At 58.0% G+C, this 25,014-nt stretch overlaps 1 protein-coding gene across 3 annotated transcripts in view; it reads right to left on the reverse strand.

Annotated features, from left to right (window-relative positions):
* CDH23 (cadherin related 23) overlaps positions 1-25,014 on the reverse strand; it is a 410,239-nt gene that overhangs the window by 216,391 nt on the left and 168,834 nt on the right. For all 3 annotated transcript variants that reach the window (XM_075533399.1, XM_075533398.1, XM_075533397.1), the window contains exons 9-10: positions 4,150-4,262; positions 2,225-2,413 (exon numbers count right to left, since the gene is read on the reverse strand). In XM_075533399.1, coding sequence (XP_075389514.1) covers positions 2,225-2,413; positions 4,150-4,262 — 302 coding nt within the window. The remainder of the gene's footprint in view (positions 1-2,224; positions 2,414-4,149; positions 4,263-25,014) is intronic.

The following is a 25,014-nucleotide window of genomic DNA, read 5'->3' on the forward strand; positions in this document are numbered from 1 at the left end:
GGTAGGGAGACACGCAGTTCCCTACAGGCAACAATGTTGCAAGCCATGGGAAACAAATGTTAGAGTGGCAAACACTAGATCAGGATAATAAAAGACTTTTTGACAAGAAAGAAATGCACGTTCACATTTTAAAACGAAGCAAAGGCCACAAGGTTCCATTGGAACACAAGCCCAGTCTGGTCCCTGAGCTCGTGCCTGTCTGTGATTAGGGAAGCTGTCACCCGTGCGCTGTCTTCCAGCCCGATGACAGGGCTTTGCCTGGGGGGCCCCTCCATGGATGTGCCCAGCCCGCCTTGCCACCAGCCCTCCACACAACCTGCGCCTCTTCCCAGGGTGACTGCCTGCTCTCCGCTCTACCTGCTGGCATCTGGCTCTAAGTACCAGCCCGGCCCACTGACCCCAGCCCTCTTGGACCCCTGTCACCACTGGCTTTTATCCCCGACACAGTCCGTGCGCCCCTCTCCCCGGAAGGCCTGCTGCTCCTTCCACTTCTGAGGCCAGTAGCCCTCGCTGACTTGGCCACGGGGGCTCTCAGCAGCTGGCCGCTCTCGGGCGGGGTTAGCGTTCTGAAGTGAAGAGCCTGACCCCCGAGAGGTCAAGGTTGTCCTTCCTCAGCAGTCTCTAGAGGAGAGGCCTGCGCTCCAGGCTCACACCAGGCGACCCACGAGCAGAGATGAACAGTATGTTGTTACACTGACGGTGCCACGCTACCTTTCAAAATGACTCGATGTTGTGATTCCTCAAAGGGGCCCCTGGGTGGGATGAACAGCGAATGTGGTCAGCTGTTCATGGATCTCTCCCACCCCTGCCCCCCAGATCAGGCACTTAGAGGCCTAGGGAGTGCAGTCCCACTCTGACACATGTCGGAACAGCGTGGCCACGAAACGGAACGGACTCCTCTGGAAGCAGGGCTACCCTCCCCGGACTCCTCCCGGGGCCCACGCTGCTCCGTGTAAACAGGGGGTGCTCCAGACATACTTTCCTCATCTCTGACGTGTCCGTGGAAAGCCTACACAGGAGCGGGAGGAGCACGTGTGGACGCACGCATGGGCCCCGCTTCTTCACAGGTACCACATTGACTGGTGAGAAGGGGAGCAGACGTGGGGGAGGGCTCATGTGGGCCCGCTGGGCACTTTGCTCAGCAGCAGAGCAGGGAGGGCGGACGCCTGCCTGTGGCGAGGCCGGCCTGGGCCCAGGGAGGCGTAATTGAAGGGAAGCACCGCAGGCTGGAGAGCCTACTGGAATTCCTGAGCAGCGGGCCTGCGTGCTAATGCAAAGAGGTAGTTGCACGGCTGGGTCAAGAGATGGGCCAGAGGAACCAGGCTGGGGGGCAGGCTCAGGGTCCTAAAGGACAAAGAAGCCCCTGTCTGGCCCTGGCCCTGCAGATGGTGACAGGCCAGGCCAGGCCTCAGCACCTCCCTCCCTCTGTCCCCCGTTCATGCCCCCTTGTTAGTGGCCAATGTACCCTTTCCTTCCAAAACTAGGCTCAGCCGGGGAGGCCTTGGAGCAGAGATGCAGGGATCCCAAACTCCTCCTGATCCTCTCAAAGTCATTATGTCCCTTGTGCTTGTCACCGGGAGAGGCAGGGCCACTGTTCACCCGGAGGGAGTTCAAACTTTCTGCCAAGGTTCTCCCGACTACAAACACACAAATAAACTCCTGGCCACCCAGTCAGTGCTGACTCCTAGCGACCCCATAGGGCAGAATTGCCCCTGTGGATGTCCAAGGCTGTAGCTGTTTACCAGAGTAAAGTCTCATCTTTCTTCTGAAAACCAGCTGATGGTTTCAAACTGCCAACCTTGCTGTTGGCAGTCCACCGTGTAACCACGGTGCCACCAGAGCTCACGAATACAGAAGCCCCTAAAGCTGGGTGTACATCCCCCACACTGGGTACCAGGCGATCCGCCAGGGTGTGCGGAACAGGCTAATGAATTTCTACCGTGTAAAGCGTCCATGGTATGCATACCGTACTACATCCCACGACAACAGAGCCACGGTGTCTATGATTTCTAAGTCAGAAAGGAGGTGCATGCTCACAGGCAGTTCTCAGAGGAGTCGCCCAGAGGTGGGGGACCACAGATTTTTACGACCTTATTTATTTTCAGGACACGGCGGGGCCGGGATGCAGCCACATGTGTATCTGTTTGGTAGCCGAGGTACTGGGGGTGGCGCACAGCCCAGGCAGAGCTGTGGGTCTGCTCTGTCCTGCCCTCGGGGAACTCACCTCATCCTTGTCCACCACCTGGATGAAGAGCGGGAGGGCGAAGCCGACCTGGGCCAGCTCTGTGATGGCCACGCTGTACTCAGAGCTGTTGAATTCGGGGGCATTGTCATTGATGTCGATAACCAGGATGTTGAAGGTCGTGGTCACGGTGGCGTCGGATGGGGTGCGGTCGTCATTCAGCTCCGTGCCCTGTGGTCCGGGGAGGGGGAGGAGGAAGACAGCTGTAATCATGACCGATGGGGGCACTGTGTTTCCACACATGATCCCGCTCGACCCGCACCACAGCCCCGGAAACACGGTCCTAGCCTTAGAATCCTCCTTTGACTGGGGGCGAGGAAACTGAGACTCAGACAGGCTAAGTAAGTGGCGCAAGGGCACCCAGCTAGGGCAGGCTTCAAACTCAGGCAGCAGCATTCTAGAATCTTCCAAGAGGACGGCATGGAATGGGAAGGACACGACAGGTTTGGTGACTCATCTGGGGATGCCAGGAGCCTGTTTAAGAAATCAAGGCAAAGGCACGTTGTGCAAGCAGTAGGTCAGGATTTAGTTGAACATCTGCTATGGACCAGACACTGTGCTAGACAGGGGGTTCGACACAGGTGCAGGACAGGAGGGCACCCAGGTTCTAGGCCCCGAGGAGAGTTCTGGGGTTCAACAAATTCCTTCTCAGTCCTACCCCAGATTCCTAGGGGAGCCAGCATCTCTAGGGGAGAGACCCAGGAGCAGGGCTTCCCGCAACTCCGCCCGCCCTGGGGATTCAGATGCACAGCCTGGCTTGGGAGCTCACTGCCCCCACCCGCGCTGGCTCTATACAAAGATAGGACCATGGAGTTCTGTCTCTCACCGTGAGTTCATGCCAAAGCAGGGAGTAGCAACCAGGTCTCGCCCATGGGAGAAAGCCTTGCCATGGATAAGGGGAGTAGAGACCAAAAGGGGAGGGCCAGGAGTGGGGGAGTCAGGGGCCCACCCAAATCTCAAACCAAACTCACTGCTCTTGAGTTGGTACTGCCTCATCGCGACTGCTTAGGACAGAGTAGAACTACTCCCGGGGTTCCCAAACAGAGGCATCTTCCTCTCGGGGAGCCCATTGTTGGGAAGGGCTCATGTCGGCATCAGCCCATGGAGCGGCTGGTGGGTGGGTTGCTGGCCACCTAGTTAGCGGCTGCATGCCTTAACCACTGTGCCACCAGGGGCTCCTAGGGGTTGAGCAGAGGCTAATAAAGTCACCATTGCTCTGAACCCTTTCAAGGTCATGGAGAGCAATTAAGGACCAGGTGGGCCACGCCACCCTCCTCATGCCAAAGGAAGCCCCCTCTCCTTCCTCATTTCTTGTGCCCAACTGCCGGCTCGGGCTCAGGCAGGATCCATGCCCTGAGATGGGTTTCCCAGGGAAAAGTTCTGGACATCACTGATTCTAGTTAGAATGGATTTCATGAATGCATCTCTGGGGTGGGACTCTGGCCACTTTGGTGGCGCTGGCACTATGTGGCTGTTTCCTAATCAGATACCGATCAAAGAGAAGAGGTGAGATTCTGAGATGGGACAAGAGATCAGAGGTGGATATACTCAGGAATTCAACTTGGCTGCACAGGGAACTTGGAATCATGGGATATCAGTCAGGATCTTGGGCCGAGTCCCTACTGAATGCCAGGAGCTTTATAAGATGCACTGACACATTGTAACCATGTCACAGGTCTCAGGATGTACCTGCCTCTGCCTCTGCCTCCACCTCCTCATCCTCAATGTGGGGAGGAGACCAGGCAGGTCCCAGGCACGGCCCACTCCTGCTAACAGTTGGCCTCTCCCAGACAGGGAACGGGCAGAAGTCCCAGGAGTCAGTGCAGAAACATTGGGCATGGCTGGGGTGGGCATCAGAGCCTGGGACACTAGTGCGGGGCCCTGTCTACCCGGATGAGGTGCCTTACCTTCACGGTCAGGATGAAGCCATGGCTGTACAGAGGGTTCTCCCGGTCCAGCAGCCCGTTCAAGGTCAGGGCTCCGCTGATGTAGTCCAAGGCAAAGATGCTGTTGGTGTTCCCTGTGAGAGAGAGGCGTTCCTGGGTCAGACTGGAGCTCAGTCCAGGGGAGCACACGGCCCTGCTGGGGCTGCTCTTCAGCGAGAGGGTGTCCAGTGGCGCCAGCCTGTGGAGCGTGGAAGTAGCCCAGAGAAGCCAGGAAGCCAAGGCCAGAATAGATACGGGATCAGTGGGGGCTCCTGTCACCGCTCGGATTGATGAGGAAAAACGCAGAGGGGAGCCTGTTTCCTCTCCCCTTAGACTTTAGGGCAGGGGCGGAGTGACACTCCATGAGTGGGGACCCCACGCTGTCCTCCCAGCACAGTGAGGGGCTCACCCAAACAGAGAACAGGCCATGGAGCCTGTTCGAGTCTCGGGCCACTAACAGACAGCGGTTTGCCGGGCATGTCAGGGGCCAGTCAGGAAGGGGAAACCCATCCAGACCCTGCTGGACCCCACGTGTCCTTTTTGGAGGGTACTGACGGGGGCCTGCAGAGGCCAGGGAGGCCTGGGTACCCTTCCTGCTGGGCTTTGTGGGGCCATGGATAGGGCTGTGAAGACGTAGGGGGTGTCTTTAACCAGGGGCTGCGGGGGATGCAGGGCACTGCCCCCAGGGATTCATTCGCTTGCTTCATAGCATTTGTTGAGGTTCTAACATGTGTCAGGCACACTTGCTAGTGGCAGGGCTCACACGACAGGGGGCTCAGAGCGGGTGAGGCATGGGCTGGGGAGCACGGGCAGGCCCATCGAACTCTGGACATTGGGGTCAAGAAAAAAGTTTCCAGAAGCTGAGGGGCAGTTGGCAATGGCTGCCCTGGGGTGTCTGGAAGTACCCAGAAAGTCTAGCTTCCCTGCCCGTCCCCAGAGTTGACCTGCCCCAATGTGCAGAGGCTAAACCCAGGAGCCACAGAGCCCGAGAGGAACCCCAACATCAGTCAAGGCTCTGTTGGGCTTGCTGAGCTCCCCAAAGGCCCTGCCAAAGGAAAGGCCTCGGGGTCTCCGCCCCCCCCAATTCCCTCACCACATCCTCGGGTGCAGGTGCCACTGGCACAGCCCACAGCCCATCATTCTGGCTCTCCATCCACGCACACGGGGGGGCTCAGTCCCAGGCTGCTGCAGGAAAGTGCATGTCGCAACAGGCCGCCACCCACCTGTTTCTGGTTTCCCAGGGCCTCTAAAAGTGGGGTTGACACTACGCCTATCCATCACGTGGGCAGCAAGTGCCAATGTGTCAAGCCTGAGGGACTGTGGCACAGAGACACAGCGCAGTGGGGGAAGATGCGCCAATGGGCCCGCGCCATGCCGGGATGCCTGCCGCAGAGCTTGGGTTTGTGAAACCGCAGTGCCGATGGGGCACCAGCCCTGCCCTGTCTGCTCTTCGCCCGTCCGCTCCACCACGGAGCCCTGGGCAAGTGTTCAGCCATGAACCGAGAGGCTGGTGGCTCAAACACACCAGAAGTTTCTCGGGGAGGCAGGCATGGCTCTCAGCTTCCATCAAGATTCACAGCCAGGAAACTCGGGTTCAAGTCTGACCAAAGCAGTGGTTCTCAACCTTCCTAATGCCGCGACCCTTTCATACATTTCCTCATGTGGTGGCGACCCGCAACCATAACATTATTTTCATTGCTACTTAATCACTGTAATTTTGCTACTGTTATGAATTGGGCGACCACTGTGAAAAGGTCACTTGACCCCCAAAGGGGGTTGAGAACCGCTAGACCAAAGGGTCACACTGCGAGTCTGAATCCCCTCGACATCAGTGGGTTTGCCTCTGGGTATTCAGTGCGTAACTACACCTGCCTGGACCTCATTCACAACTCAGAGGCCTAGCTCTCAGCTGTGACACCCTCAAAGTCACACTGCCACCCCCACATCCAGGAGCTGGTCCCTCCCAACCCTTCTCCCACGGCCTAGGCCCCTGCTCCAACATGAAAAAACACGCAACAAAACAGCTTCCTGCCATTGAGGGAGGCTGACTCCTGGTGCCCTACTGGACAGGGCAGAAGCACCCCTGGGAGTTCCCAAGGTTGTAAGTCTTTAGGGGGCAGAAAGCCCCACTCTCTTCTGAGGAACAGCTGGTAGTTTCGAACTGCTGACCTTGCAGTTCACAGTCCAATGTCTGATCTCAATTCCACCAGGGCTCCTGTGACATACCTGTAGCAAACACTCCACCAGGAGCAGTCACACCAGGGACACGGACCCATACACAACGTCACACACGTCACAGACACATCATAAACACACCACACACTTAGACAGACACACACCACGACACATACACCTCACACAGATACACATTACACACACCACACGTGCACACATATGCACCACACATCGCACACACATACATGTACTCACATACACCACACACACACCAAACACATCACACACCAAACACGCATGTCATTGACACATCACACATTCATTCACACACTACTCTCACTCCACTCACCACACATAGACATCATCAACATTCCAGCACACACTCCCACAGACTTGCTCACAATCACTCAATACACAACATTCCCATCACGTATACACGTGCTCACACATGTCTGTTTGTGTAGAATTCACCTTCCAGCCCCCCTCCAAGCAGGGGGGACAAACTGTGGGGCCGACAGCCAGAGCGGCTGCCTGCAGGTTGCTGACAAGCCACCTGAGTGAGGCACTGATGCTAATAGTCCTACGTCACCATGGCAACACCAGCACTCCCGGGGTGCTGGGCCCACACCCCAAGCAGGAGGGCCCAAGGACAGATCTTATTCAAACAATCAGAGAATTAATGATTTCACTTGCTCACACATAAGAGAGCGCCCACTATGGGAAAGGTGTCTGGGGAGTCAGTGGAGAAGGACCAGGCCACGGTAAGACTTCGGTCTTACGGTACTGATGGACGTGAAGCCTACAACCCCCGGCTAGGTGTGTACGTTCTTCCTGAGCTAAAGGCCCTGAAGAAAAGCAAGCCTGGGGACCCTAAGACCGGGCCCACTGTAGCCAGACCACATGGGTCTGAGTCACAGCCCTGTGACTCTGGCCAAGTGACTGAACATATTACAGCCTTGGTTTCCCCTGCAGACAATGGAGGTATGAGGACTAAGGAGGAGCCCTGCGGGGTCCCCAGCCCAGGATGGTTGGTGGTCCTTCACAGTGATCCAGCATCACCACCAGGGCTGGGTGGAGGGCTGTTTGTCCAGCAGGCAAGCCACTGAACAACCCCACACTGTGGGCCTGCGGGGACCAGGCAGCTGCCATGAGACCACCAATACACCGGCAGCCCACCAGGCCCGCACCCCAAATCCTGGCCTCTGCTCCCTGCCTACTCACTCCTGGGACTAGGCCACCACTTCCCTCCCTCTGATCTACCCCCGCCCCTCACCATCTCCCTTCCCTGGGGGGGGGGCTCCTCTATTATCCTGGAAGCTGACACCAGCCGCATCAGCCCTCTGCCTCCCAGAACCCTATATCCCAGTCCCAAGGGGCAGGGGCAGGGGCTCATGGGGCGCCTTTCACCTGCTGAGCCCCTGCTGAGCCGAAGGGCAGCTGTGTCCCTGGGCTGACAGGTGCCAGGCTGGGTACATATCTGGGGTGGGTGCCGGGGGAGGGGTGTGTCTGAGCGAAACGGCCGCCCCCACCATCCCCTCCGGTGCTGGGAGCTGGGGAGCCAAAGTATTTAGGAAAGAGCAGAAGCAGGTTGAGTCTTGGCTGTGCTGAAGCAGCCACTGCATGCCACCCAAGGCCCCTCTCCGCTGGTCTGCACGGGCGAGCAGGGAGGGTGGGGGCCCAGTGTGAAACACCCCAAAGGCGGCCGGCCCGAGCAGTCTCAACCTTCCTTCATCCTCCCGTCCGTTCAAACGTTCCCCCAACTCACGGCCGCCCTGTGCGTGCCGGGGTGGCACTGTGATCCAGCGGGTACTTGTTTTTCACGACGGTAAATGTACTGGTGACAAAACCGCTGCCATTTTGGTCACCGCACGTGTGCAGGCTGGCACGGGCTCGGGCAATGGAAGAGGAAAGCCAGGACTTTCTTCCACCTTGCAGTTAACGAAGACACCACCCTGGGGCATCGCAAACATCATTGCTGTTAAGTCAATGCCGACTGGTAGCGGCCCTGCAGGGCAGGGCCGGACTGCCCCTGTGAGTTTCTGAGACTAACTCTTTACGGCAGTAGGAAGCCCCGTCTCTCTCCCGAGGGGTGGCTGGTGGTTTCACACTGCTGACCGTGCAGTTAGCAGCCCGTTGTGTGACCGCTGGGTCACCCTGTGACAGAGGAACTACGCGTTATGAAGCACTTTATGAAGCTAAGCTGTTGACACAAGGTCATCCTCAGTCTTCGCGGTAACGTCTGCGGAGACGCCTCCTCTCTGTGGGGGGAAGTGGGCTGAGAGATGTCAACGGAGCACCCACGCTTGTACCCAGAGGCAAGAGTCTCCAGACAGGCACGTGCCCTGCATGGTATCCGCACCTTCTGCACCCGGCCCCGGCCCCGGGCAGGGGAACCCCAGTGAGACACGGAAGAGGCCATCAGCAACCTCCTTCCCCAGACTGGCGTGCCAACAGACGGAGCTGCTTTCTCCGCTGTAAAACACACCGCGGCATCTCATCTCACATAAGGCGCCACACAAATAACCTGTGTTGTTGCTAGGTGCTGTTGAGTCTGGTCCGACTCCCCGCGACCGTCCGTGCCACGGAACAAGACCCCACCGGTCCTGTGCCATCCTCACCGGGGTTCTTACGGCTAAGCCATGGCTGCAGCCGCGGTGGCAGTGCATGCCGTCGAAGGCCTTCCTCTCTCCCCCTCGAACAATACACTTACCACACGACAAACCAGCCCCAGAGCCGCCTGTATAACGCGCATGCGATATTTGCCTAACCTTTTGCTACATTCTGGAAAGCTCTGGCAAATCCCTCTCCAAAAAGGGCTCCACGTTGCAGCAGGGTGACTGTGTGGCAGCTCGTGCCTTCCAGGTGGCTGAAGAGGTGTCCCCACAAGGGATGAGACCGGGAAGCAGGGCTGGAGGAGACCCAGAGGGGATGCACCTGGGGCACCAGGGACGGGCGACCCACCCAATGCTGCCTTGATGGGAGACCTGCAGCTTGACTGAGGACGCAGGGAAAGCCATGAGACTGCGAAGGGGACACAGAGGCACGGAAGGTGGGAGGTGGCATAGTGCCTGCTGCTGGGGGAAAATGGTGGGTTCTGAGGAAAATGGTCCCCTGAGGGAGTAGCACAGAGAGGCTGCAGAGTAGGAAGACCCGGCCCCCAAGGTCAGCGTGGCTCTCTGGAGTGGGGGCGGTGAGTGGACTGCTCCCGGGGAAGAGATGGTCAGAAAGGAAGGAGAGATGCGGAACGGCAGCTAGAGGGCGCCGTGGAGTCGAGCCAAGGGCTCCATGGTCAGAGGCAGAAGGAACCAGCCAAAGGGGGAGGAAGGCCCATGGCCAGACTGGAGGTGGAGGGCTGTGGGGCAGGTAGGGGTCCCAGGCTCATCTCCCGCCTCCGTGGTCTCAGAGGCTAGCAGGTCTCCCCATCACCCTCCTCCAACTCTTGGCCAAATTGTTCTACTCCCATTCTCTGAGAAGTGGCTGGGTCGGGACACCCAGCAGTTTGGTGTCTTGAATTCAGGCTGCTTGACGGGATGCTTTGTTGGCTATGCTGGGCTGACAGCCCAGGGAGGGAGGGGGGAGGAGGGTCTGCTCCGACTCCCCCAGAGGCTGCCCGCTCTCAGGAGCCAGCTCAACACACCTTCTGAGGAAGGCAGCCTCCTGCTCCATGGGAAGCGGGGCCGTCCTGGTCCCCCTGAGTGCCAGCCTGGTCTCTCAAAGATGTCAGGGAGGCAGCTCCGGGCTGCAGTCTCCTTGGCACTCATGCCCAGAGGCTGGAGGTGACCTTGAGGAAAGGGCTGGGTCTCACTCTGACCTCGCAGCCCCCAGAATAGGCTGTTAATCTAGCGTGGCCTGGAGCTAGGCCTAAGAAAGGTCAGATAAGCATCCTGGGTCCGGGGTGGGGGGATGAGTCTCTGGGTAGTGAGGCAAACAGTGCTGTGCTGGGCTACCAATGGAAAGGTGGGTGCTGTGCATCCCCTGCAAGGCACCTTAGAAGAAAGGGCTGGCAACCGACTCTGGCAGGAACAGAGCCGTGGACGACTGCTTGGCGCATGGCCCACAGAGCAGCCGCAGGGTGGTGCCAAGTGTAAGACCATGGTGCCCCAGTCCCGCCCTATGCCAGCACCCTGGGGAAGGAGAGCAGAAGTGGTGGTTTAGGAGGGGCTTGTCCTCTCCTGGGACCCCAGTGCGGAGCTGCGGAGGATGCAGTCCCCCATCGGTGCAGAGGCTGGGGGCCAGCTCTGGGAACCATGAGACCCTCTGGTGCGGCCACACAGAATCCAGGGTGGGAGCAGGGGGAACCTGTGGTCAGGCCCACCCTGGAAGTCTCGAGACCTGGGGCATCCTGAGCCTGGTGCACACCTCTTCCGATCTTCTGAGCCAGGCTCCTCTCTGCCAGGCATTGAAGACAGCGCCTGCCTCGAGGCCGTGCAGAGCCCAGGGCAGGCGTGCACACAGCACCTCTCACAGGGCCTTCCTTGCCCAGCGCAGCTGCATGTCTTGGCTCTCATCCTACCCCGCTGCTGTCGGTTGCCTTGACTGTAGGAGAATCAAACTCAGTCTCAAGTCGGGGGGTGGGGTGGGGGCTCCATCTCAATCAAGATGAGCGATGCGGGCTCTCTCAAAAGTAGATAGCCAGGACATTCTTCGGATGCACCTTCCGGTGGACTAAGTCCACTACCCATTTATACCATGCAGGGATTCCCTTTCTTTTTTAAAATGTCACAAGCCAGATCTTCCTGTCCCCGTTTTACAGAAGAGGTAACTGAGGCACAGTGAGGTTAAAAGGAAGCGATACTAGGTCATCCAGGTAGTGAGGGCAGAGCAGAGAGTTAAATGCAGCTCCCCCTCAGCTAAAGGGTTCATGTCCTCCCAGACCCCCCTCTACCAGAGACGCCCCCATCACACACAGCTCTGTGGGAATGGCTGAAGCCAGCTTGGAGGCAGGAGCAGGCTGGCCTGCAGGCCCATCACTGCCCAGCCGGCCATATCATTCCAACAGAGAGAGATGAGTCTTATTGTGCAATGACAATTGGAAAGGAGTCTGCAGATGGGCTCTGGGTAAGATCCCTTATGAATTAAAAATTGTCACTCAGCTGCTTGCTGACAACAGGGCCCCGGGGGCTGGGTGGCAACTGGGCTGAGCTGTATTCAACAACTCCATGACCAACATATGGCAGCCAGAGGGTGGGTAACCTTACCTTTACCTCGGAGTTCACCTGGGCAGGGCGGGGTGAGCCTGAGAGCTCGTACCCCTAAGGACCCTCAGAGAGGGGGTTGCGTAGAGCCAGCACCCCTCCCCCAAGTTCCCTGAGAAAGCCACCCAGGGCTTCTCATCTGCATCTCAGCTCAGATGCCACCTCCACAGAGGAACCCTTCCTCACGGGCACACCATGCCACCCTTACCCAACTTCTCCCCACGCCTTCGCTTGGCTCCTGCCTGGCCCTCTCCCACTGTGATGCCAGCCCAGCAGGGTGGGGGCCCAGCAGGTGCTCATAAACCTTGGTTCCCGTGACTAACTGGGTGGGGACAGGGCATCAGGGTCACGGTGAGGCTGGCATCAGAGACCCCCGGGAAGCATGTGCCCGGTGTCTGGCAATGTCACATGTCATAGAGACCAGGGCAGCGCCACCAAAGAGCCCTCAGCTGATTTAGCAACTGCAGTTGGGTCTCTTGGGTCCTCCTGCGGTGCCCGGGGCTGGGTTTGTGCACCGAGCGGGTCCGTTCACGGTACTTATTGCTGTCCGGTGAGGAAAGGCTGCCTTCCAGCCCCGAGGAGGTGCCACCTGCAGGCTGGCAGGAATTTTCACAGGACGACAGTTCTCATCAAGCTCACGTAAACCAACAACTGATTACCTCTCCTAAAAGGCCCACACTGGACTCTGATTAATTGGCTAACAACTGGCTCCAATTGATGAGGCATTAACCTGAGTAGCCAAGGAGAGTAAAGCCTGTTACGTTCGGATTGCTAAGGGTGAGCCACAGGCCCTCCCGCCCCTCCAGCACCCCACAGCCGGCTCTCCGTACCCTGGGTGCCCACAGAGGAGCAGCCCTGGCCCTCCAGGCCACAGTCATGGGGGGGCACAAGGGGTGCTGCCGGCCTCTGAATCTCTCCATGGAAATCCTTTACTCTGCAACTCACAAAACAGCCCCAAAGAGACGGACGGTGGACCTGCCCCCACGCTGAGTCACAGAGATGCCCAGCCCAATGCTGCTTAAAGAGGGAAACGGCGGGCAGCAATACGCCTGCCCAGTAGCAGTGGAACAATCTCCAACATGGACGTGAGTCTGCTATTAGAAATGATGGGGCGACCGAAGAGGAGTCTGTGACTTGCAGAAAGAGAGGGACAAACCAAGACTCTCAGAATAGGGGGAAAACCCGCAATTAAAAAACAAAACAGTAGCGATACCATGAGGGGAAGGGGAAGGTGGGGGGAGAAAAGGGGAACCGATCACAAGGATATACATAGAACCCCCTCCCAAGGGGACAAACAACAGAAAAGTGGGTGAAGTGAGACAGCAGTTGGTGTAAAACATGAAAAAAAAATTATCAAGGGCTCACGGGGGGTGGGGGTGGTGAGCTGATACCAAGGGCTCAAGTAGAAAGAAAATGTTTTGAAAATGATAGACACATGTACAAATGTGCTTGACACAATGTCTGGATGTATGGATTGGGTAAGAGGTGTAAAAGGCCACAATAAAATGATTTTTAAAAGATAAGTTAAAAATAAAACAACCTTAACTCAATAGGATTAAAAAAAACACACATACCCATTGGGAGGGAAGTCAAGGTCAAGCACATGTGGAGGACAGTCCTTTCTGAGTGGTAGTGCTGGAGCAGAGTCCTCACACCAGGCGCCTGCACTGTGGGCTGGGCAAGCCTGCTATGGGCAGTCCTCCAAGATGGCTACTGGCCCCCTCTAGGGGTCTGCTCCCAAGTTCTGGTGCCCGCAGTATCTCCCGATGTTGCTAAATATCCCCAGAAGACAAAATGTAGGAAACCACTGCGCTGGGGTCACGGCAGCTGTTCCCTGTGACTTACTGGAGCGAAGGAACCATGCTGCCTGCTGACCTAAAGGTCGGAGGTTCAAACCCACCAGTAGTGGCTCTGAGGGGCACAGAGGAGGCGGTCTGCTCTAAGAAAGACGTGCCCTCTCGGAAACCCCTAGGGAGTCCTTCCATTCGGCTCTCTCGCGTCGCTCTGAGTCGGACTGGACTCGATGGCGGCGGGTTTGGCTGGGCTTTGGCTTTCCTGCGCATTGCATTTGTCCTTGCTCTTCTGAAGCCAAGGCACATTCCTCTGAAAGCCACCCCGCCACGTGTCTGTACCCCAGGGCTCCAGCCAGTGAGTCATTCTCCCCTTCCGCTCCCTTGTCGGCCAACCATCATCCCCGAGGACAGGGCCCTCTGCTGCCAGGAGGCAGGGCCGGGGGGGAGGGTGAGGGGAGGTAGGTTCCTGTGCAGGCCCCCTGCAGAAGGCTGGGCATCCTGCCATGGGGTCTCTCCCCACCCCCACCCCATGCAGCATCCGGCCTCAATGGAGAAGCAGGGCTGGCACCCCAAGGACGCATCCCCGCTGAGGGTCCTTTGTGGGGCTAGGAAGATCCCTTGGGAAGGGCAGGGGGACAGGGCTCCTCCAGTCGGGCTGGGGGACAGTCTGGTAGTACAGACGGTGCTATTCCTATGGGAGGTGGGGGTGCATGAACTCCGACGAGGGCAGGGGGAGTGCAGACCAGGGCCAGGGTGTTCTCAGGACAGCAGGGTGATTCAGAGGCCGCCAGGAAAGCAGTGTGGATTTTTAATCAGACATGGTGAGAGACTGCGGGAGGCCAGAGGCAAGAAAGCCCCGAGGCACCAATGCCTAAGAGTTGGTGACAAGGACACGGGCCAGCGAGGGAAGGAGTAGGACAGGGTGTCCCGTGTGCCAGGCAGGGTTCTAGGCACGCGGCAGGTTCTAAGCCACCGTGCTCCCCCTCCAACCACCACCACCATGACTCCCGTCCTGCCTGCCAGTCCGCTTCACAGGTGACAGCACAGCGGCACGAGGACACGACCCGGCCTGCCTGCAGCCCTGCTGCTGCTGCCTGGTAAAATCAGGATTCAGGGACAGGCTATCTGACCCCAGGGCCGCTGGCTCCGTGTCCAGGCCGGGCTGCCCCTGAGGCGTGAGGAAGATGGCAGGGACCTGTTTGTTCAGATGCCCAGTCTTGCGGGTCCCTGAAAAGGCCCCATTGCTCAGGTGAGGGCACGGAGGCGCACGTGGGTGGGTGAAGTGGCGCGTTCAAGCACACACGGCTGCCCTGTCCAGGCTGGGATGAAGACAAACAGCCTTCCTGGCTGCCCATGGCCTGGCTTTCCCCATTGCACCGGACTTACGGGGGCTGCAGTCCAGGGCCCACGGACATCACGGGGAGGGGAAATCTGATGTCTCTGCTGCTGAATGGCACCTGGGGTGGGGATGCTGGGCCAGCACCCACGATGGCAGGGCTGGTGGGCCCTTCCCACCCTTATCTGGGGGCCCTCCTGGGGCCAGGAGCCCCAGGACCCCAGCTCATGTTCCCCAGAGGGCTCCTGCTCTGCCCGGCTCTGGCCTGGCCCATAACTCACCAAGGCCGGCACTCCAGAGAGCCAGCGCCCGGAGATTTACGGGCTCCAATAAAGCCATCTCAGCCCTCCCATAAGCAGCGCTTTCTATTTGATGATCGGAAAGGCCTTGTCCTGGTAGGGGAGGGGGCGGGGGGAGGAGGGAGGAGGGGAGACACTTAAGAAAACAAAGAGGACAGCGGTCAGATGCTCAAGGAGAAGGTGTGATGGGTGAGGGGGAGGTTGCTGTCTGTCATCTGGTACTGCTGCCCCTACCCCCTCCAGCTCCCGCTGGTACCTGGCACAGAAAGACAGACTAGGGACGGGACTTCTCAGGGAATGGGGCAACCTGGGACCACCTACCATACACCTGAGCACCGGGCAGAGGGCATGGGTGATACCACCCCGCCCCCTTGCAGATCCTCCGATGGGAAAGACTGGGGTCCCCCAGGGGCAGGACCAAGCACCCCTATGAAGAAACTAACTACAAAACTCAAAAAGGACTAGACATGAAACCAGGAGACCAGATTCATCCTAATTAGCGCTGAGGGCCTGTGGGCTTCTCTGAAGGTCAGATCCTCTTTGGGGCGGGGGCGGGGGTGTGTTAGAATCTCAGGCCCACTTTCAGGGTTGTTTAGAGGTTCCGGGAGGTAACCGTACAGAGGAATATCCGTACAGACTATGAAGTGCTGGTGTGCATGACCTGTGACTGTGTATCAAGGAGCCAGTGCGCCAGGGTGCCTGGGGCAGGTAGACCTGGGTGACCTCTGCCAGAGAGGCAGTGGCAGGGCAGGATAGGGTGCAGTGCCAATTGTGGGTACACACTGAGCTTTGTGAGAGCAAGAATCTTGGTATCTCCGAAACCTGACCCCAAATTCCTATAACAGGCTTCAGAAATTCATGGGACTCGAACCCTGTTTTCTATGACCTTTTGAAGGCCCCCTCATATTTCTCAGGGTCTAGCGCCCTCTGTCCCACAGGTTCGCTGTCCTACCATCACCAGGATCACAAGGAAGAAGCGCTGGTGTCAGAAGCCCCAAGGTCTAGTCCTAGTGCCACTGCTGTCTGTCACACGACTCTGGGCAAATGGCTTTTACCTCTCTGACTCTGCTCTTGCTCCCTGATAATAGCAGAATCAGTCTCCCGATGGGTCGCTGGCCCCTGGGGCTCAGGACCATTATTGCCTTGGGGCTCACCAAGGGCCTCTCATGTGACATCATCCACAAGACAGTGTTCTGCATCCTATTCCAGTGAGCAGTGCTGGGGTTGCTACAGCTTGTGAGCTGCCCTCGAAGGCCTCTCTCTGGCTGGAGCAGAGGGTGGAGAAGAACCAGGGGCCGTAGGCCATGCCCACCTCTGCCCCTCGAGGCAGAGAGCAGAACTAGATGGGGCCCTGTCCCCATGCTGGCCACTCTGAGAGGGATAGCTACAGGCGGTCCTGGGGCAGAGTGGACAGACACTCTGGATCATCACCAAGCCCAGGCATGCGGGTCGGATGGTGACTGGCGGGACCCCGCACCCTCGTGAGAAGCCCTGCGGATCTGCAATGAGCTCACTCTTGTGGCTCAGTTCTCAGCCAAACCGTGTTGTTGCTGGCAGTGTCCGGTGCCAACGGGTCACTTCTGACCTCTGCACAACAGAATGAAACACCGCCCGGGCAGTCCCGCTCCGTGCCTGAGCGCTGGGTTGCAGCCCCCGTGTCCATCCAGCTCGTTGAGGGCATTCCTCTTTTTCACTGCCCCTCCCGGTTCCAAGCGTGATGTCCTCCTCTGGGGACGGGTCTGTCCTCGCAACATGCCCGAGGCGCAGCAGCCAAACAACAGACAGGCTGTCAGGACAGGTAGGTCTGCACCACTTAGAAGCGTCAGCCACGCGAGATCAGAGGGCAGCTGCATCTGCCCGGGGATTAAGTTCAGGAGGCAGGGAGGGACTGGAAGAAAGGAAAACTGGAGCAGGAAACCCAGGGGGGCAGAGGGCAGAGGGCTGTGACACGCAGTCAATGTCACACATCACGGTGTGTATGAATCATGAGCTGGAAAACCCACTTGCCCTGTCAACTTGTGCGGAATCATGATAGAACATTTTTTAAAGAACTTTGCCTCCCGGGCTTCTGGGAGGCATTTCTGGGAGGCACAGAGGGTGAAGCAGTCAACTCTTAGCTGAAAGGTCGATGGCTCAGACCCACCCAGAGGTGCCTCAGGAGCCAGCTGCTCCCCCAAACCCCGAGGAGCAGGTCACCAGGGCACTGGGGAGGACCTCACGGCCACTCACAGAACAGCAGGCTGCAGGAGGCTCTGGCAGACCAGGAGCACGGACCTTGGCACAGGCAGAGCTCCCTGCACCTCTGAGGTCTCTCCATCCTCCCTGTGGCTTTCGCTCCATGAGTGCCGATCCCAGCAGTCTCGCAGCGGCCCCCCTTTCCTCGCCCCCACCCCGGGCAGCAGAGCTCCAGAGGGAATGACTTTCAAGTCTGTGGAAGGAGAGCCCCTCACACACACCTTGAGCTGGTAATTTATGAATCAAATTGGGCTCCGTCAGTGCCGGCTCCGCAGCCCAGAGATAGATGTGGTTGGCGAGGCCCGGGAGGCGGCCTCAGACATAGCTGTTTTCATACAGACTGGCTGCCCACCTGGAGGGGCTCTGCGGGGGCTGCAAAGCACCCCTCTGCCTGACCCCTGGTCCCAGTCCAGAAGTGGGAACAGAGAGCTGCCTTGGCCCAGGACAGCTGAGTGGCCCTGGGCAGCTCAGTCATCTCCGCTGGGCCTCAGGGGCCTCCCCCATTTGATAAAGAGGTGGATCGATAGCAGGGGCTTTTCAGGTGTCTTCGCCGGGGTAGCAGAACTTCACAGAAAAGCAGGGAATCTGAAACAGCCCCAAGAGCCTGAGCCGCCCTGACCGAACCCAACGGCGGAGCTGGCACACTCCCAGCTCCCGTCCCGCACAGGGATGGGCCGGGCCAGGCTCCGGGAACCAGGAGATTTCCTGAGGATTCTCAGCTGTCTACAGGGTCTCACTGAAGGAGACCCAGGGCCTGCCACCCTAGTCAGAGCATACTGACCAGATGAGGTTCCTGAGGCTCAATCAACATGCCCTCATGGTGACCAAGGGGCCTTGTTTGTGGGGCTGGGACCAGGGTTCCATCGCCAGCAACCATCCCTCACCAGCGGTGTGTGACTCTCAGCAAATGACCTCACCTTTCTGGGCTTTCGTCTTCTCAGCTGTTAAACCAACCAAAGCAAACTCCCTGCCACCTGGATGGAGCTGACTCTTGGTGACCATCCCTCTTCAGGGGAGTCGAGAGCCTCAACTCTCTCCCGAGTGGCCGGTGATTTTGAACAGCGGACCTTGCAGTTTGCAGATCGGCGTGTAACCACTCTGCCACCACCAGGGCTCTTCTGCGTGTCAGGGGAGGGATGGTGCTCGCCTCCTAGAGCCCATACGAAGGCTAAAGCAGGGCGGCAGCTCTGCAAGTCGGGTGCTGAGTCTACCCTGTAAGTGTTCAGTACATGCTGCTAAACAGAAATTCTGTGGGCAAAGGACTGGACACACATCGTGCTATTTAATTTTCAGACACCTCATGAGTTAGGTAACTGAGGCAAGAAGCCAAAGAACCTGCCTGAAGTCATAAGTCTGGTAAGTTGATGAGCTGAGATGTGAACCTACAGCCTTTTTGACCCCAAAGTCTCCCTCCTGCTCTCCACCCATGTCTGCCTAGACACCCGACTTCTGAAGGCCCCAGGAGGAAGGCTGGGTGAGCTGGTGCCTGGCCCGGTGTCCTGATGGAGGCGGATGGATTCCCCAGCATCTGGTCAGTGACTCAGAGTCTAAGATCAGAGCAGAGGCTTCTGGTCAGAGAATGACTGAGGGAACAAGCTGCGGATTTAGTTCTATACAAACCCACCCCGCAATGTGGAAAACACAAGACCTCGGTGAGTCAGACTCAGAACGTCCACAAGAGAAGGCAGCCGGCCCACCCTATGGGGCAGGAGCCCTAGTTTAGGATGGGAAGCCGGGGGTTTCCCAGGGAGTGTCACCAGGAATTCTGGTGGTACAGGGTGTGGGTAAGGCCCCCTTAACACAGATTCTGAGGTCGGGGACAGGCGGGAAATGCTGACCGGGTATCTTTACTGTGGGACTTGTCAGGCCTTGACTGTGCATTGTGACTTGTCAGGACTCCCCAGTGATCTGGCTGCTGAAGGTTGGTGGACTGAGAATCCTCCAGGAGGACACGGGGGTGTGAGAGGCGCTTCCCCCTCCCCCCGACCCCCCCACTCGCTGGGGTGGTGGAAATGCTCTGGAAGGAGACAGGAGCGACAGGTGACAACATTGTGAATGTATCTGAAGGTCACTGAATTATGCCCTTCAAAGTGATTAGAAAGGCAAGCCTATGGTCATGTGTTTCACCACAACCTAAAAGGTGGCTGAGCCCACCCGCAGCCTCCCGCAGCCTCTCTGAGCACAGGCGGCGGATGCACCAAGGGCCAGAGGGGAGAGAGAGAAGCCTGGGGGCCCATCTGCTCCAGACTCCAGTCAGAGCTGGGTGGTGGGGCTTCGCGCAGGTTCATTCTGGTCCAACATCCTGTGGGGAAGTTGCCTTTCCTCGCCAGATCCACGGGACCCAGATCGATATTCTACAGGGACCACCTGTGTGTCGTGTTAAACTGTAGACGCGGAGCCTTCGTCATCGAAGACCGGAGGCGAGCTCTCGTCAGCCACAGCTGCGACGCTGCACTTTGCAAGCGACAGCAACAACAGAGCAAGAGTTTGGAAGCAGAAACATCCACCACTTTATCCAGAAGGTGGGCGCGTGGGAGGGCAGGGCAGTTTCTGTCCTTTCTTACCTATTTCACATTTGCTAGTGAGCTTAGCCCCAGCTCTCGGAGGGAGGCCGGGGCCCTGGGTGTGTGTGTGTGTGTGTGGTATGCGCATATGTGAAGCTCGTGTGATGTACATGGTAGGGTGTGTATATATGTGTGGTGTATGCATATTGAGGTATTATCTGTATGTGGGGTGATGGTGTCTGTGATGTATGTGTGGGGGGTGTATATGTGGAATGTCTGTGGTATGTACATGTGGTTTATATTGTTAACGCATGTATGTTGGCGTGTGATATGTGGCTGTGTGAGTGGCAGTATATGTGGTATGTGTGTGGTAGAGGCATGCATTCATATGGGGTGTATGTGCAGTGTGGGTGTCTCAGTATCTGTGTGCATGTGAGCACGTGTGGCTTGTGTATGTGTGATGTATGTATGTGTGTGGTATGAGTAGAGTATGAGTCGTGTATGTGTGGAATGTGGGTGTCTCTGTGTGGTGGGTACATATGTGCATGTGACATATACACTTGCAGTGTGTGTGTGTGTGTGTGTGTGTGGTATGAGTCTGTGCTATATGTGTGTACCGTGGCTCTGTGTGGTGTGTGTACATCTGTGCCTGTGTCACCGGGGGAGGGGAGGGCAGGTCATTTTGTCTTTGCTGTGCAGCCTCCAGAACCCCTCATCCTCTAGGCTCAGACCTCAGCCCCAGCTGTCACATCCTGTCTCCAGCCCCTGGCCCAGTGCCTGGTACCAAGTGGGTATACAGAAAATGATTGATGAATGCTTCCAACCAGATAGAGAGGGAGAGGTGTCCCAAGACGCTCTGGTCCTTGGGCTTCCACTGGCAGGAATGAACTTCTGCTGAGCAAGCTAGAAACTGCCGAAGGAGCAATGTCCTTGCCTTTTCCGGCCACTCTCTTGACAACGACAGGCCATGACACCGAGGTCAGGGTGTCTCTCAGTAGCCTCAGGGTACATGGTCCGGGTTCTTTGTCCTCCTGCCCCAGCTGGCCTGGTCTCAAACACACACAGCAATTGCTGTCAAGTTAACTCAATGCATGGTGACTCCATGCGGGTCAGAAGAGAAGCCTGTTCCATTTAGAGATGTTCAATTGTTAAAGTTTCCAAAGTTCATCTCCAGGCCTTTTCTGCCAAGACACTGCTGGGTGGAGCCAAACTGTCAACCCTTAGGTCAGCAGCCAGGTTATTAACTGTGTGCACCGCTCAGCAGAGACTCTGGGATGTTCTTGGTAGTTCACTTCCATCTAGCTTCCCAGGGATGCAGAGGGGAGTGACCTTATGCTACCCCCACTTCCGGCTCTGCCAACAGGCACTTTGGAGGGAATGTGGGAGCAAGAGTCCTGTTGGAAAGGGCTGGCCCCGTCTGCGGGTGGTCTGGGACCCTCGCTCCCATAGAAGAGAGATGACGAGGCCTTTGCTTGTGGAAGACGTTTCTGGTATTGTCCCTTGGCACTCAACATCCACCTCAGCCCAGGCCAGAAGGAAGGGCAGCACTCAGTGACCTCCAGGGTCCCCATGCCCCTTCCCAGCTACAGGCTGCACTGGGTTTCAGGCACTGCCAGCTGAGGCAGGCCCGGCCTGCAACCCTCCTGGTGGGCAGATGACTTGTGGCTTTAATTCCCGAGGTCCAGATGTGAACATCAGGAAGGAACCAGCTCCACCAGGCTCATCTCTGGGTGGGGGCTGCCAACAGGGTGAGGGCATGTTGGTGCTGCCCACAGGCTACCACCCTGCTATGAAGAGACCCCGCTTCACTTCTTAGTGCCAGAACCTGACCCCTGCTCTCTGAAGGTGGAGGAGGCAGGAGAGAGAGTGAGTGAGAGAGGGAGCCTGTGTGTGTGCGAAGCTCTGAGCCTGACCCATGGAGCATTACCTCGGGAATTCTGGGAATAGCCGGCAAGGCCTACAGGCGCCCAACAGTCAGCCCTCCTGAAGGAGAGGGGTGGCGGCCAACAAAGTTGTGAATGATGAGGAAGAGGAGGGAACAACTTAGAAAGACAAATGTGCAGCCCCAAGGCTGCTGGCAGAGCCGCCCCTCCAACATGGGGACCCCCGGGCTGGCCTTTCTGCGTCTCCTCTGGCTTCTCCCAGCCTCTTTGCCGGCCTTGAACGGCGTGCTGTGACTGTGGGTGTTAGGGGCCGTGATTCGTGCCAACTCACACCGGACCTGTGCCCAACAGAAACACCACATGCCCTCAGGCCATCCTCATACTTGTGGCCACCTCTGCGGCCACCGTGTCAATCCATCTCGTTGAGGGTCTTCCTTATTTTATTTTCTGCCGTCTCTCCATGTTACCACGGGGCTTGTCCCTCCTGCCAACATGTCCCAAGTTCTTGAGTTGGTGTCACCATGGCCTCTTTTAAGGAGTCCTCTGCTTGCGCCTCCTCCGAGACGCACGTGTGGCTTCTTCTGGCTGTCCTTGGCACCCTCCTCTGCTCCGCTTTCTCATGCACTCTAAAAGCCTGGCACTATCAAGCGACCCACTGTAGTGTCCCTCTAGCACAACTGCTAGAATAAAACCCTGACTCCCCCGCCTGTGAGATCCACCTCTCCCCCGGCTGAATTCCTCAATCTCCTAACACCCACTCCACTCCTGTCTCCCTGAGCATCCCTTTGCCCCTTCTTCTAATTATCTGTGTCTTATTGGTGCCTCTGGGCCTTTGCACATGCTGGCCTCTGCCTGGAACTCTCTCCTACCAAGTTCCACCTGGCCACCTCCCCCAACAGGGCCCAGGCCAGGCTCAAGGGCAGCTGATGACTATCAAAGAGGCTGTCCCCGAGCCCAACCGACTGCCTGCCCCAGGAGGGGCCCCAGCTAGCTCAGTCACTCTCTGCCACACCCTGCTGCTCTCTGTCCTCGGAAGCTCTCATCACTACGCACAGTGATCGTGTGTGTTCCTCGGTGTGCTGGCTTATTTTGTCTTCCTCGCTGAACTGGACGAGCGAGGAGGGCCACAGCTGTGTCTGTCCCATTTGTAGCTACAGCCCCGGCAGCTGGCACCTGAGAGATGGCCCACAATGTGTATGAATAATCGAATCAGCCCAAACTTCTTGGACTACTAGGACGGATGAGGACAGTCCCCACACTGCCCAGTCAACAAGGCCAGAAGCAACTTCAGGGCCAGGCTAACCACTGCCCCCTCTTCCCCACCAGAACGGGTCTCTTGGTGAGGCAGGCTCCAAGGATGACCCTGGGGGTCCCAGGGAGACCCTGCAGGTGATGGGCTTCGGCATTTCCTGTACCTTCCTGTAGGGCAGGTGCAGGGGCGTGGGGGTGGGAGCAGACATAGGGTGTGGGGAGGAGCGAGGACAGCAGGAGAGAGCGGAACTCGAGGGAGCCTGGGAAGTGGGCATCTCCCTTGCTGCTTGGGGCCTGTTTTCTCATCTGCGACTCAGAGGGCCAGACGGGAGGATGCCCAGCACCTGCGGCCAGGGCCGGGCTGCCGCTGCTGTGACTGGCACCAAGTTGGCTCCAGCTTGCAGTGGCCCCTTCTATGCAGAGTGCAGCTGCTCCGCTGGGCTTTTTCTCCCAAGGTGCCTCTGGGAGGGCGGAAGCTCGGCAGTCTGGTTAGCGAGGGAGTGCTTAACATGCTGCGCTACCCGGGGATCTCTAGGGCAAGAAAATCCCACAAACCCGAGCCCCCCGGGCCAGATGAATTACAGCGGTCAGGGGCAAGGTGGGATGTGAGGACCCTGTTCTGCTGTCCTAGCTCCCTGACCCCGATCCTGCCGCAGCTCTTGTCCAGGTGGGGCAATCAATCTCCTCACCTGGAGACCGCCCCAGTGAAGGCCCTGCCGGCGAGGGGTGGGCCTGGGATAGAGCAAGTCACTCGCTCCGCCTGGGAAATGAAAGATGATCAGGCAGTTCCTGGGACACGGGCGATCGCCATAAATCTGCCAGAATGTACTGGGGATTACTTTGTGGGATTAATTATCTGTCCTTCAAACAAAGACCTGACCTCAACGGCCGAGTGTCCCCAGTCCGTGAGGGCGGGAGTGCTGGGATGCAGGGGGGTGGGGTGGAGGGTTGGCCGGGCCAGCGTCCGTCCGCTGGGACACATCAGTTCATCACGTCAATGTTCAGAGCCCGCAGGGCTCCCTCCTCCCAACACATCAAGCCAGCCGGCCTCCTGGCACGTCCTGCAGCCTGGCTCTTTCAGACCTGCCAACACTCAGGCCTCCATTTAGCATCTCATACCAACCAGGGAGACCCTCTGCTCCTTGCCTACCCCCCTCTTCCACTGCCCCATCTTGGGGTGAAGGACTTCCTGGGCTGGGTGGGAAAGTACTGCCTACGGTGATCAAAATAAAGACCGGACCAGGCACCAGTCCAACACCTACCACTCCACCCACCACGTGACCGTGAGCTTTTGTTCTCAGCGCCTCGGCTTGTTGAGGTTGTGTGCTGTTGGGTGGTCTGGTGCCTAGTCTTTGGCATAGGCACCCTGCGAGGCTTGTTGGTAAGCCTAGGCTGCAGAGCCTGCAGGGGGCCTCGAAGGCCATCCTGGCATGGACTCCATCAGCATTCTGCCCACAGCTGCTCAGAGAAGCTTGCTGCTTTCTGCTCGCACCCAAGCTAAGTAAGTCCCTTCTGGTCACCGAGTCTAAGTGGCATGTGAGCCCCTCCCACCCCCTCGAGTGGAGCCAAGCAGAAGGCATCACTCTAGGTGCCAAGGAAAATCAGTGCTAACCATAGGAGAGGCTGCCCAGAGCCAGGCTTGGCGTCAGCCAAGCCCGGTTAGTGGTTCTGAGTCACACCAGCCACGGAGAAAGCCGGTTGGTGTGGACTTGTTTCTGGGGAAACGTGGGGAGTGTGCTTCTGGTGGAAAGTTAGATGGCTGCCGCGAGCCTGGGGGTGGCTGGGGTGTGACCGATGTGGGTCATGGATGTGGCATGAAGGCAGCCTGGTGCCAGCTGCTGACTGTGCCATAGCTGCATGGTGCTCCCTCCCCCATCCCAGCAGGCTGCATGCTGATTGATCTCCCTGTTGCATGGGTGAGATGGAAAGGTCCACCCCCCCCCCCCAAGGGCTGTCTTAGAGAGGCTAACTTATGTGACGGTCCCTGGCGAAGGCTAGGGGCAGGTGCTGATTCCAGGGAACCGAGTGACTGCAGTGGAAGGGCAAGACCCTATGAGCTCCCAGCCAACTGGGCATCTGAGACCCACCCACAGGTGCACTGTCCTGGGCAGGGGGTGAAGGGCTGGGGCTCAGAGAGACAACAGAAGCCAAGGTGATTGGTGAGCCTCAACTTCCC

The sequence above is a fragment of the Tenrec ecaudatus genome, chromosome 16 (genome assembly GCF_050624435.1).
Source record: "Tenrec ecaudatus isolate mTenEca1 chromosome 16, mTenEca1.hap1, whole genome shotgun sequence".
In the NCBI taxonomy this organism is placed as follows: domain Eukaryota; kingdom Metazoa; phylum Chordata; class Mammalia; order Afrosoricida; family Tenrecidae; genus Tenrec; species Tenrec ecaudatus.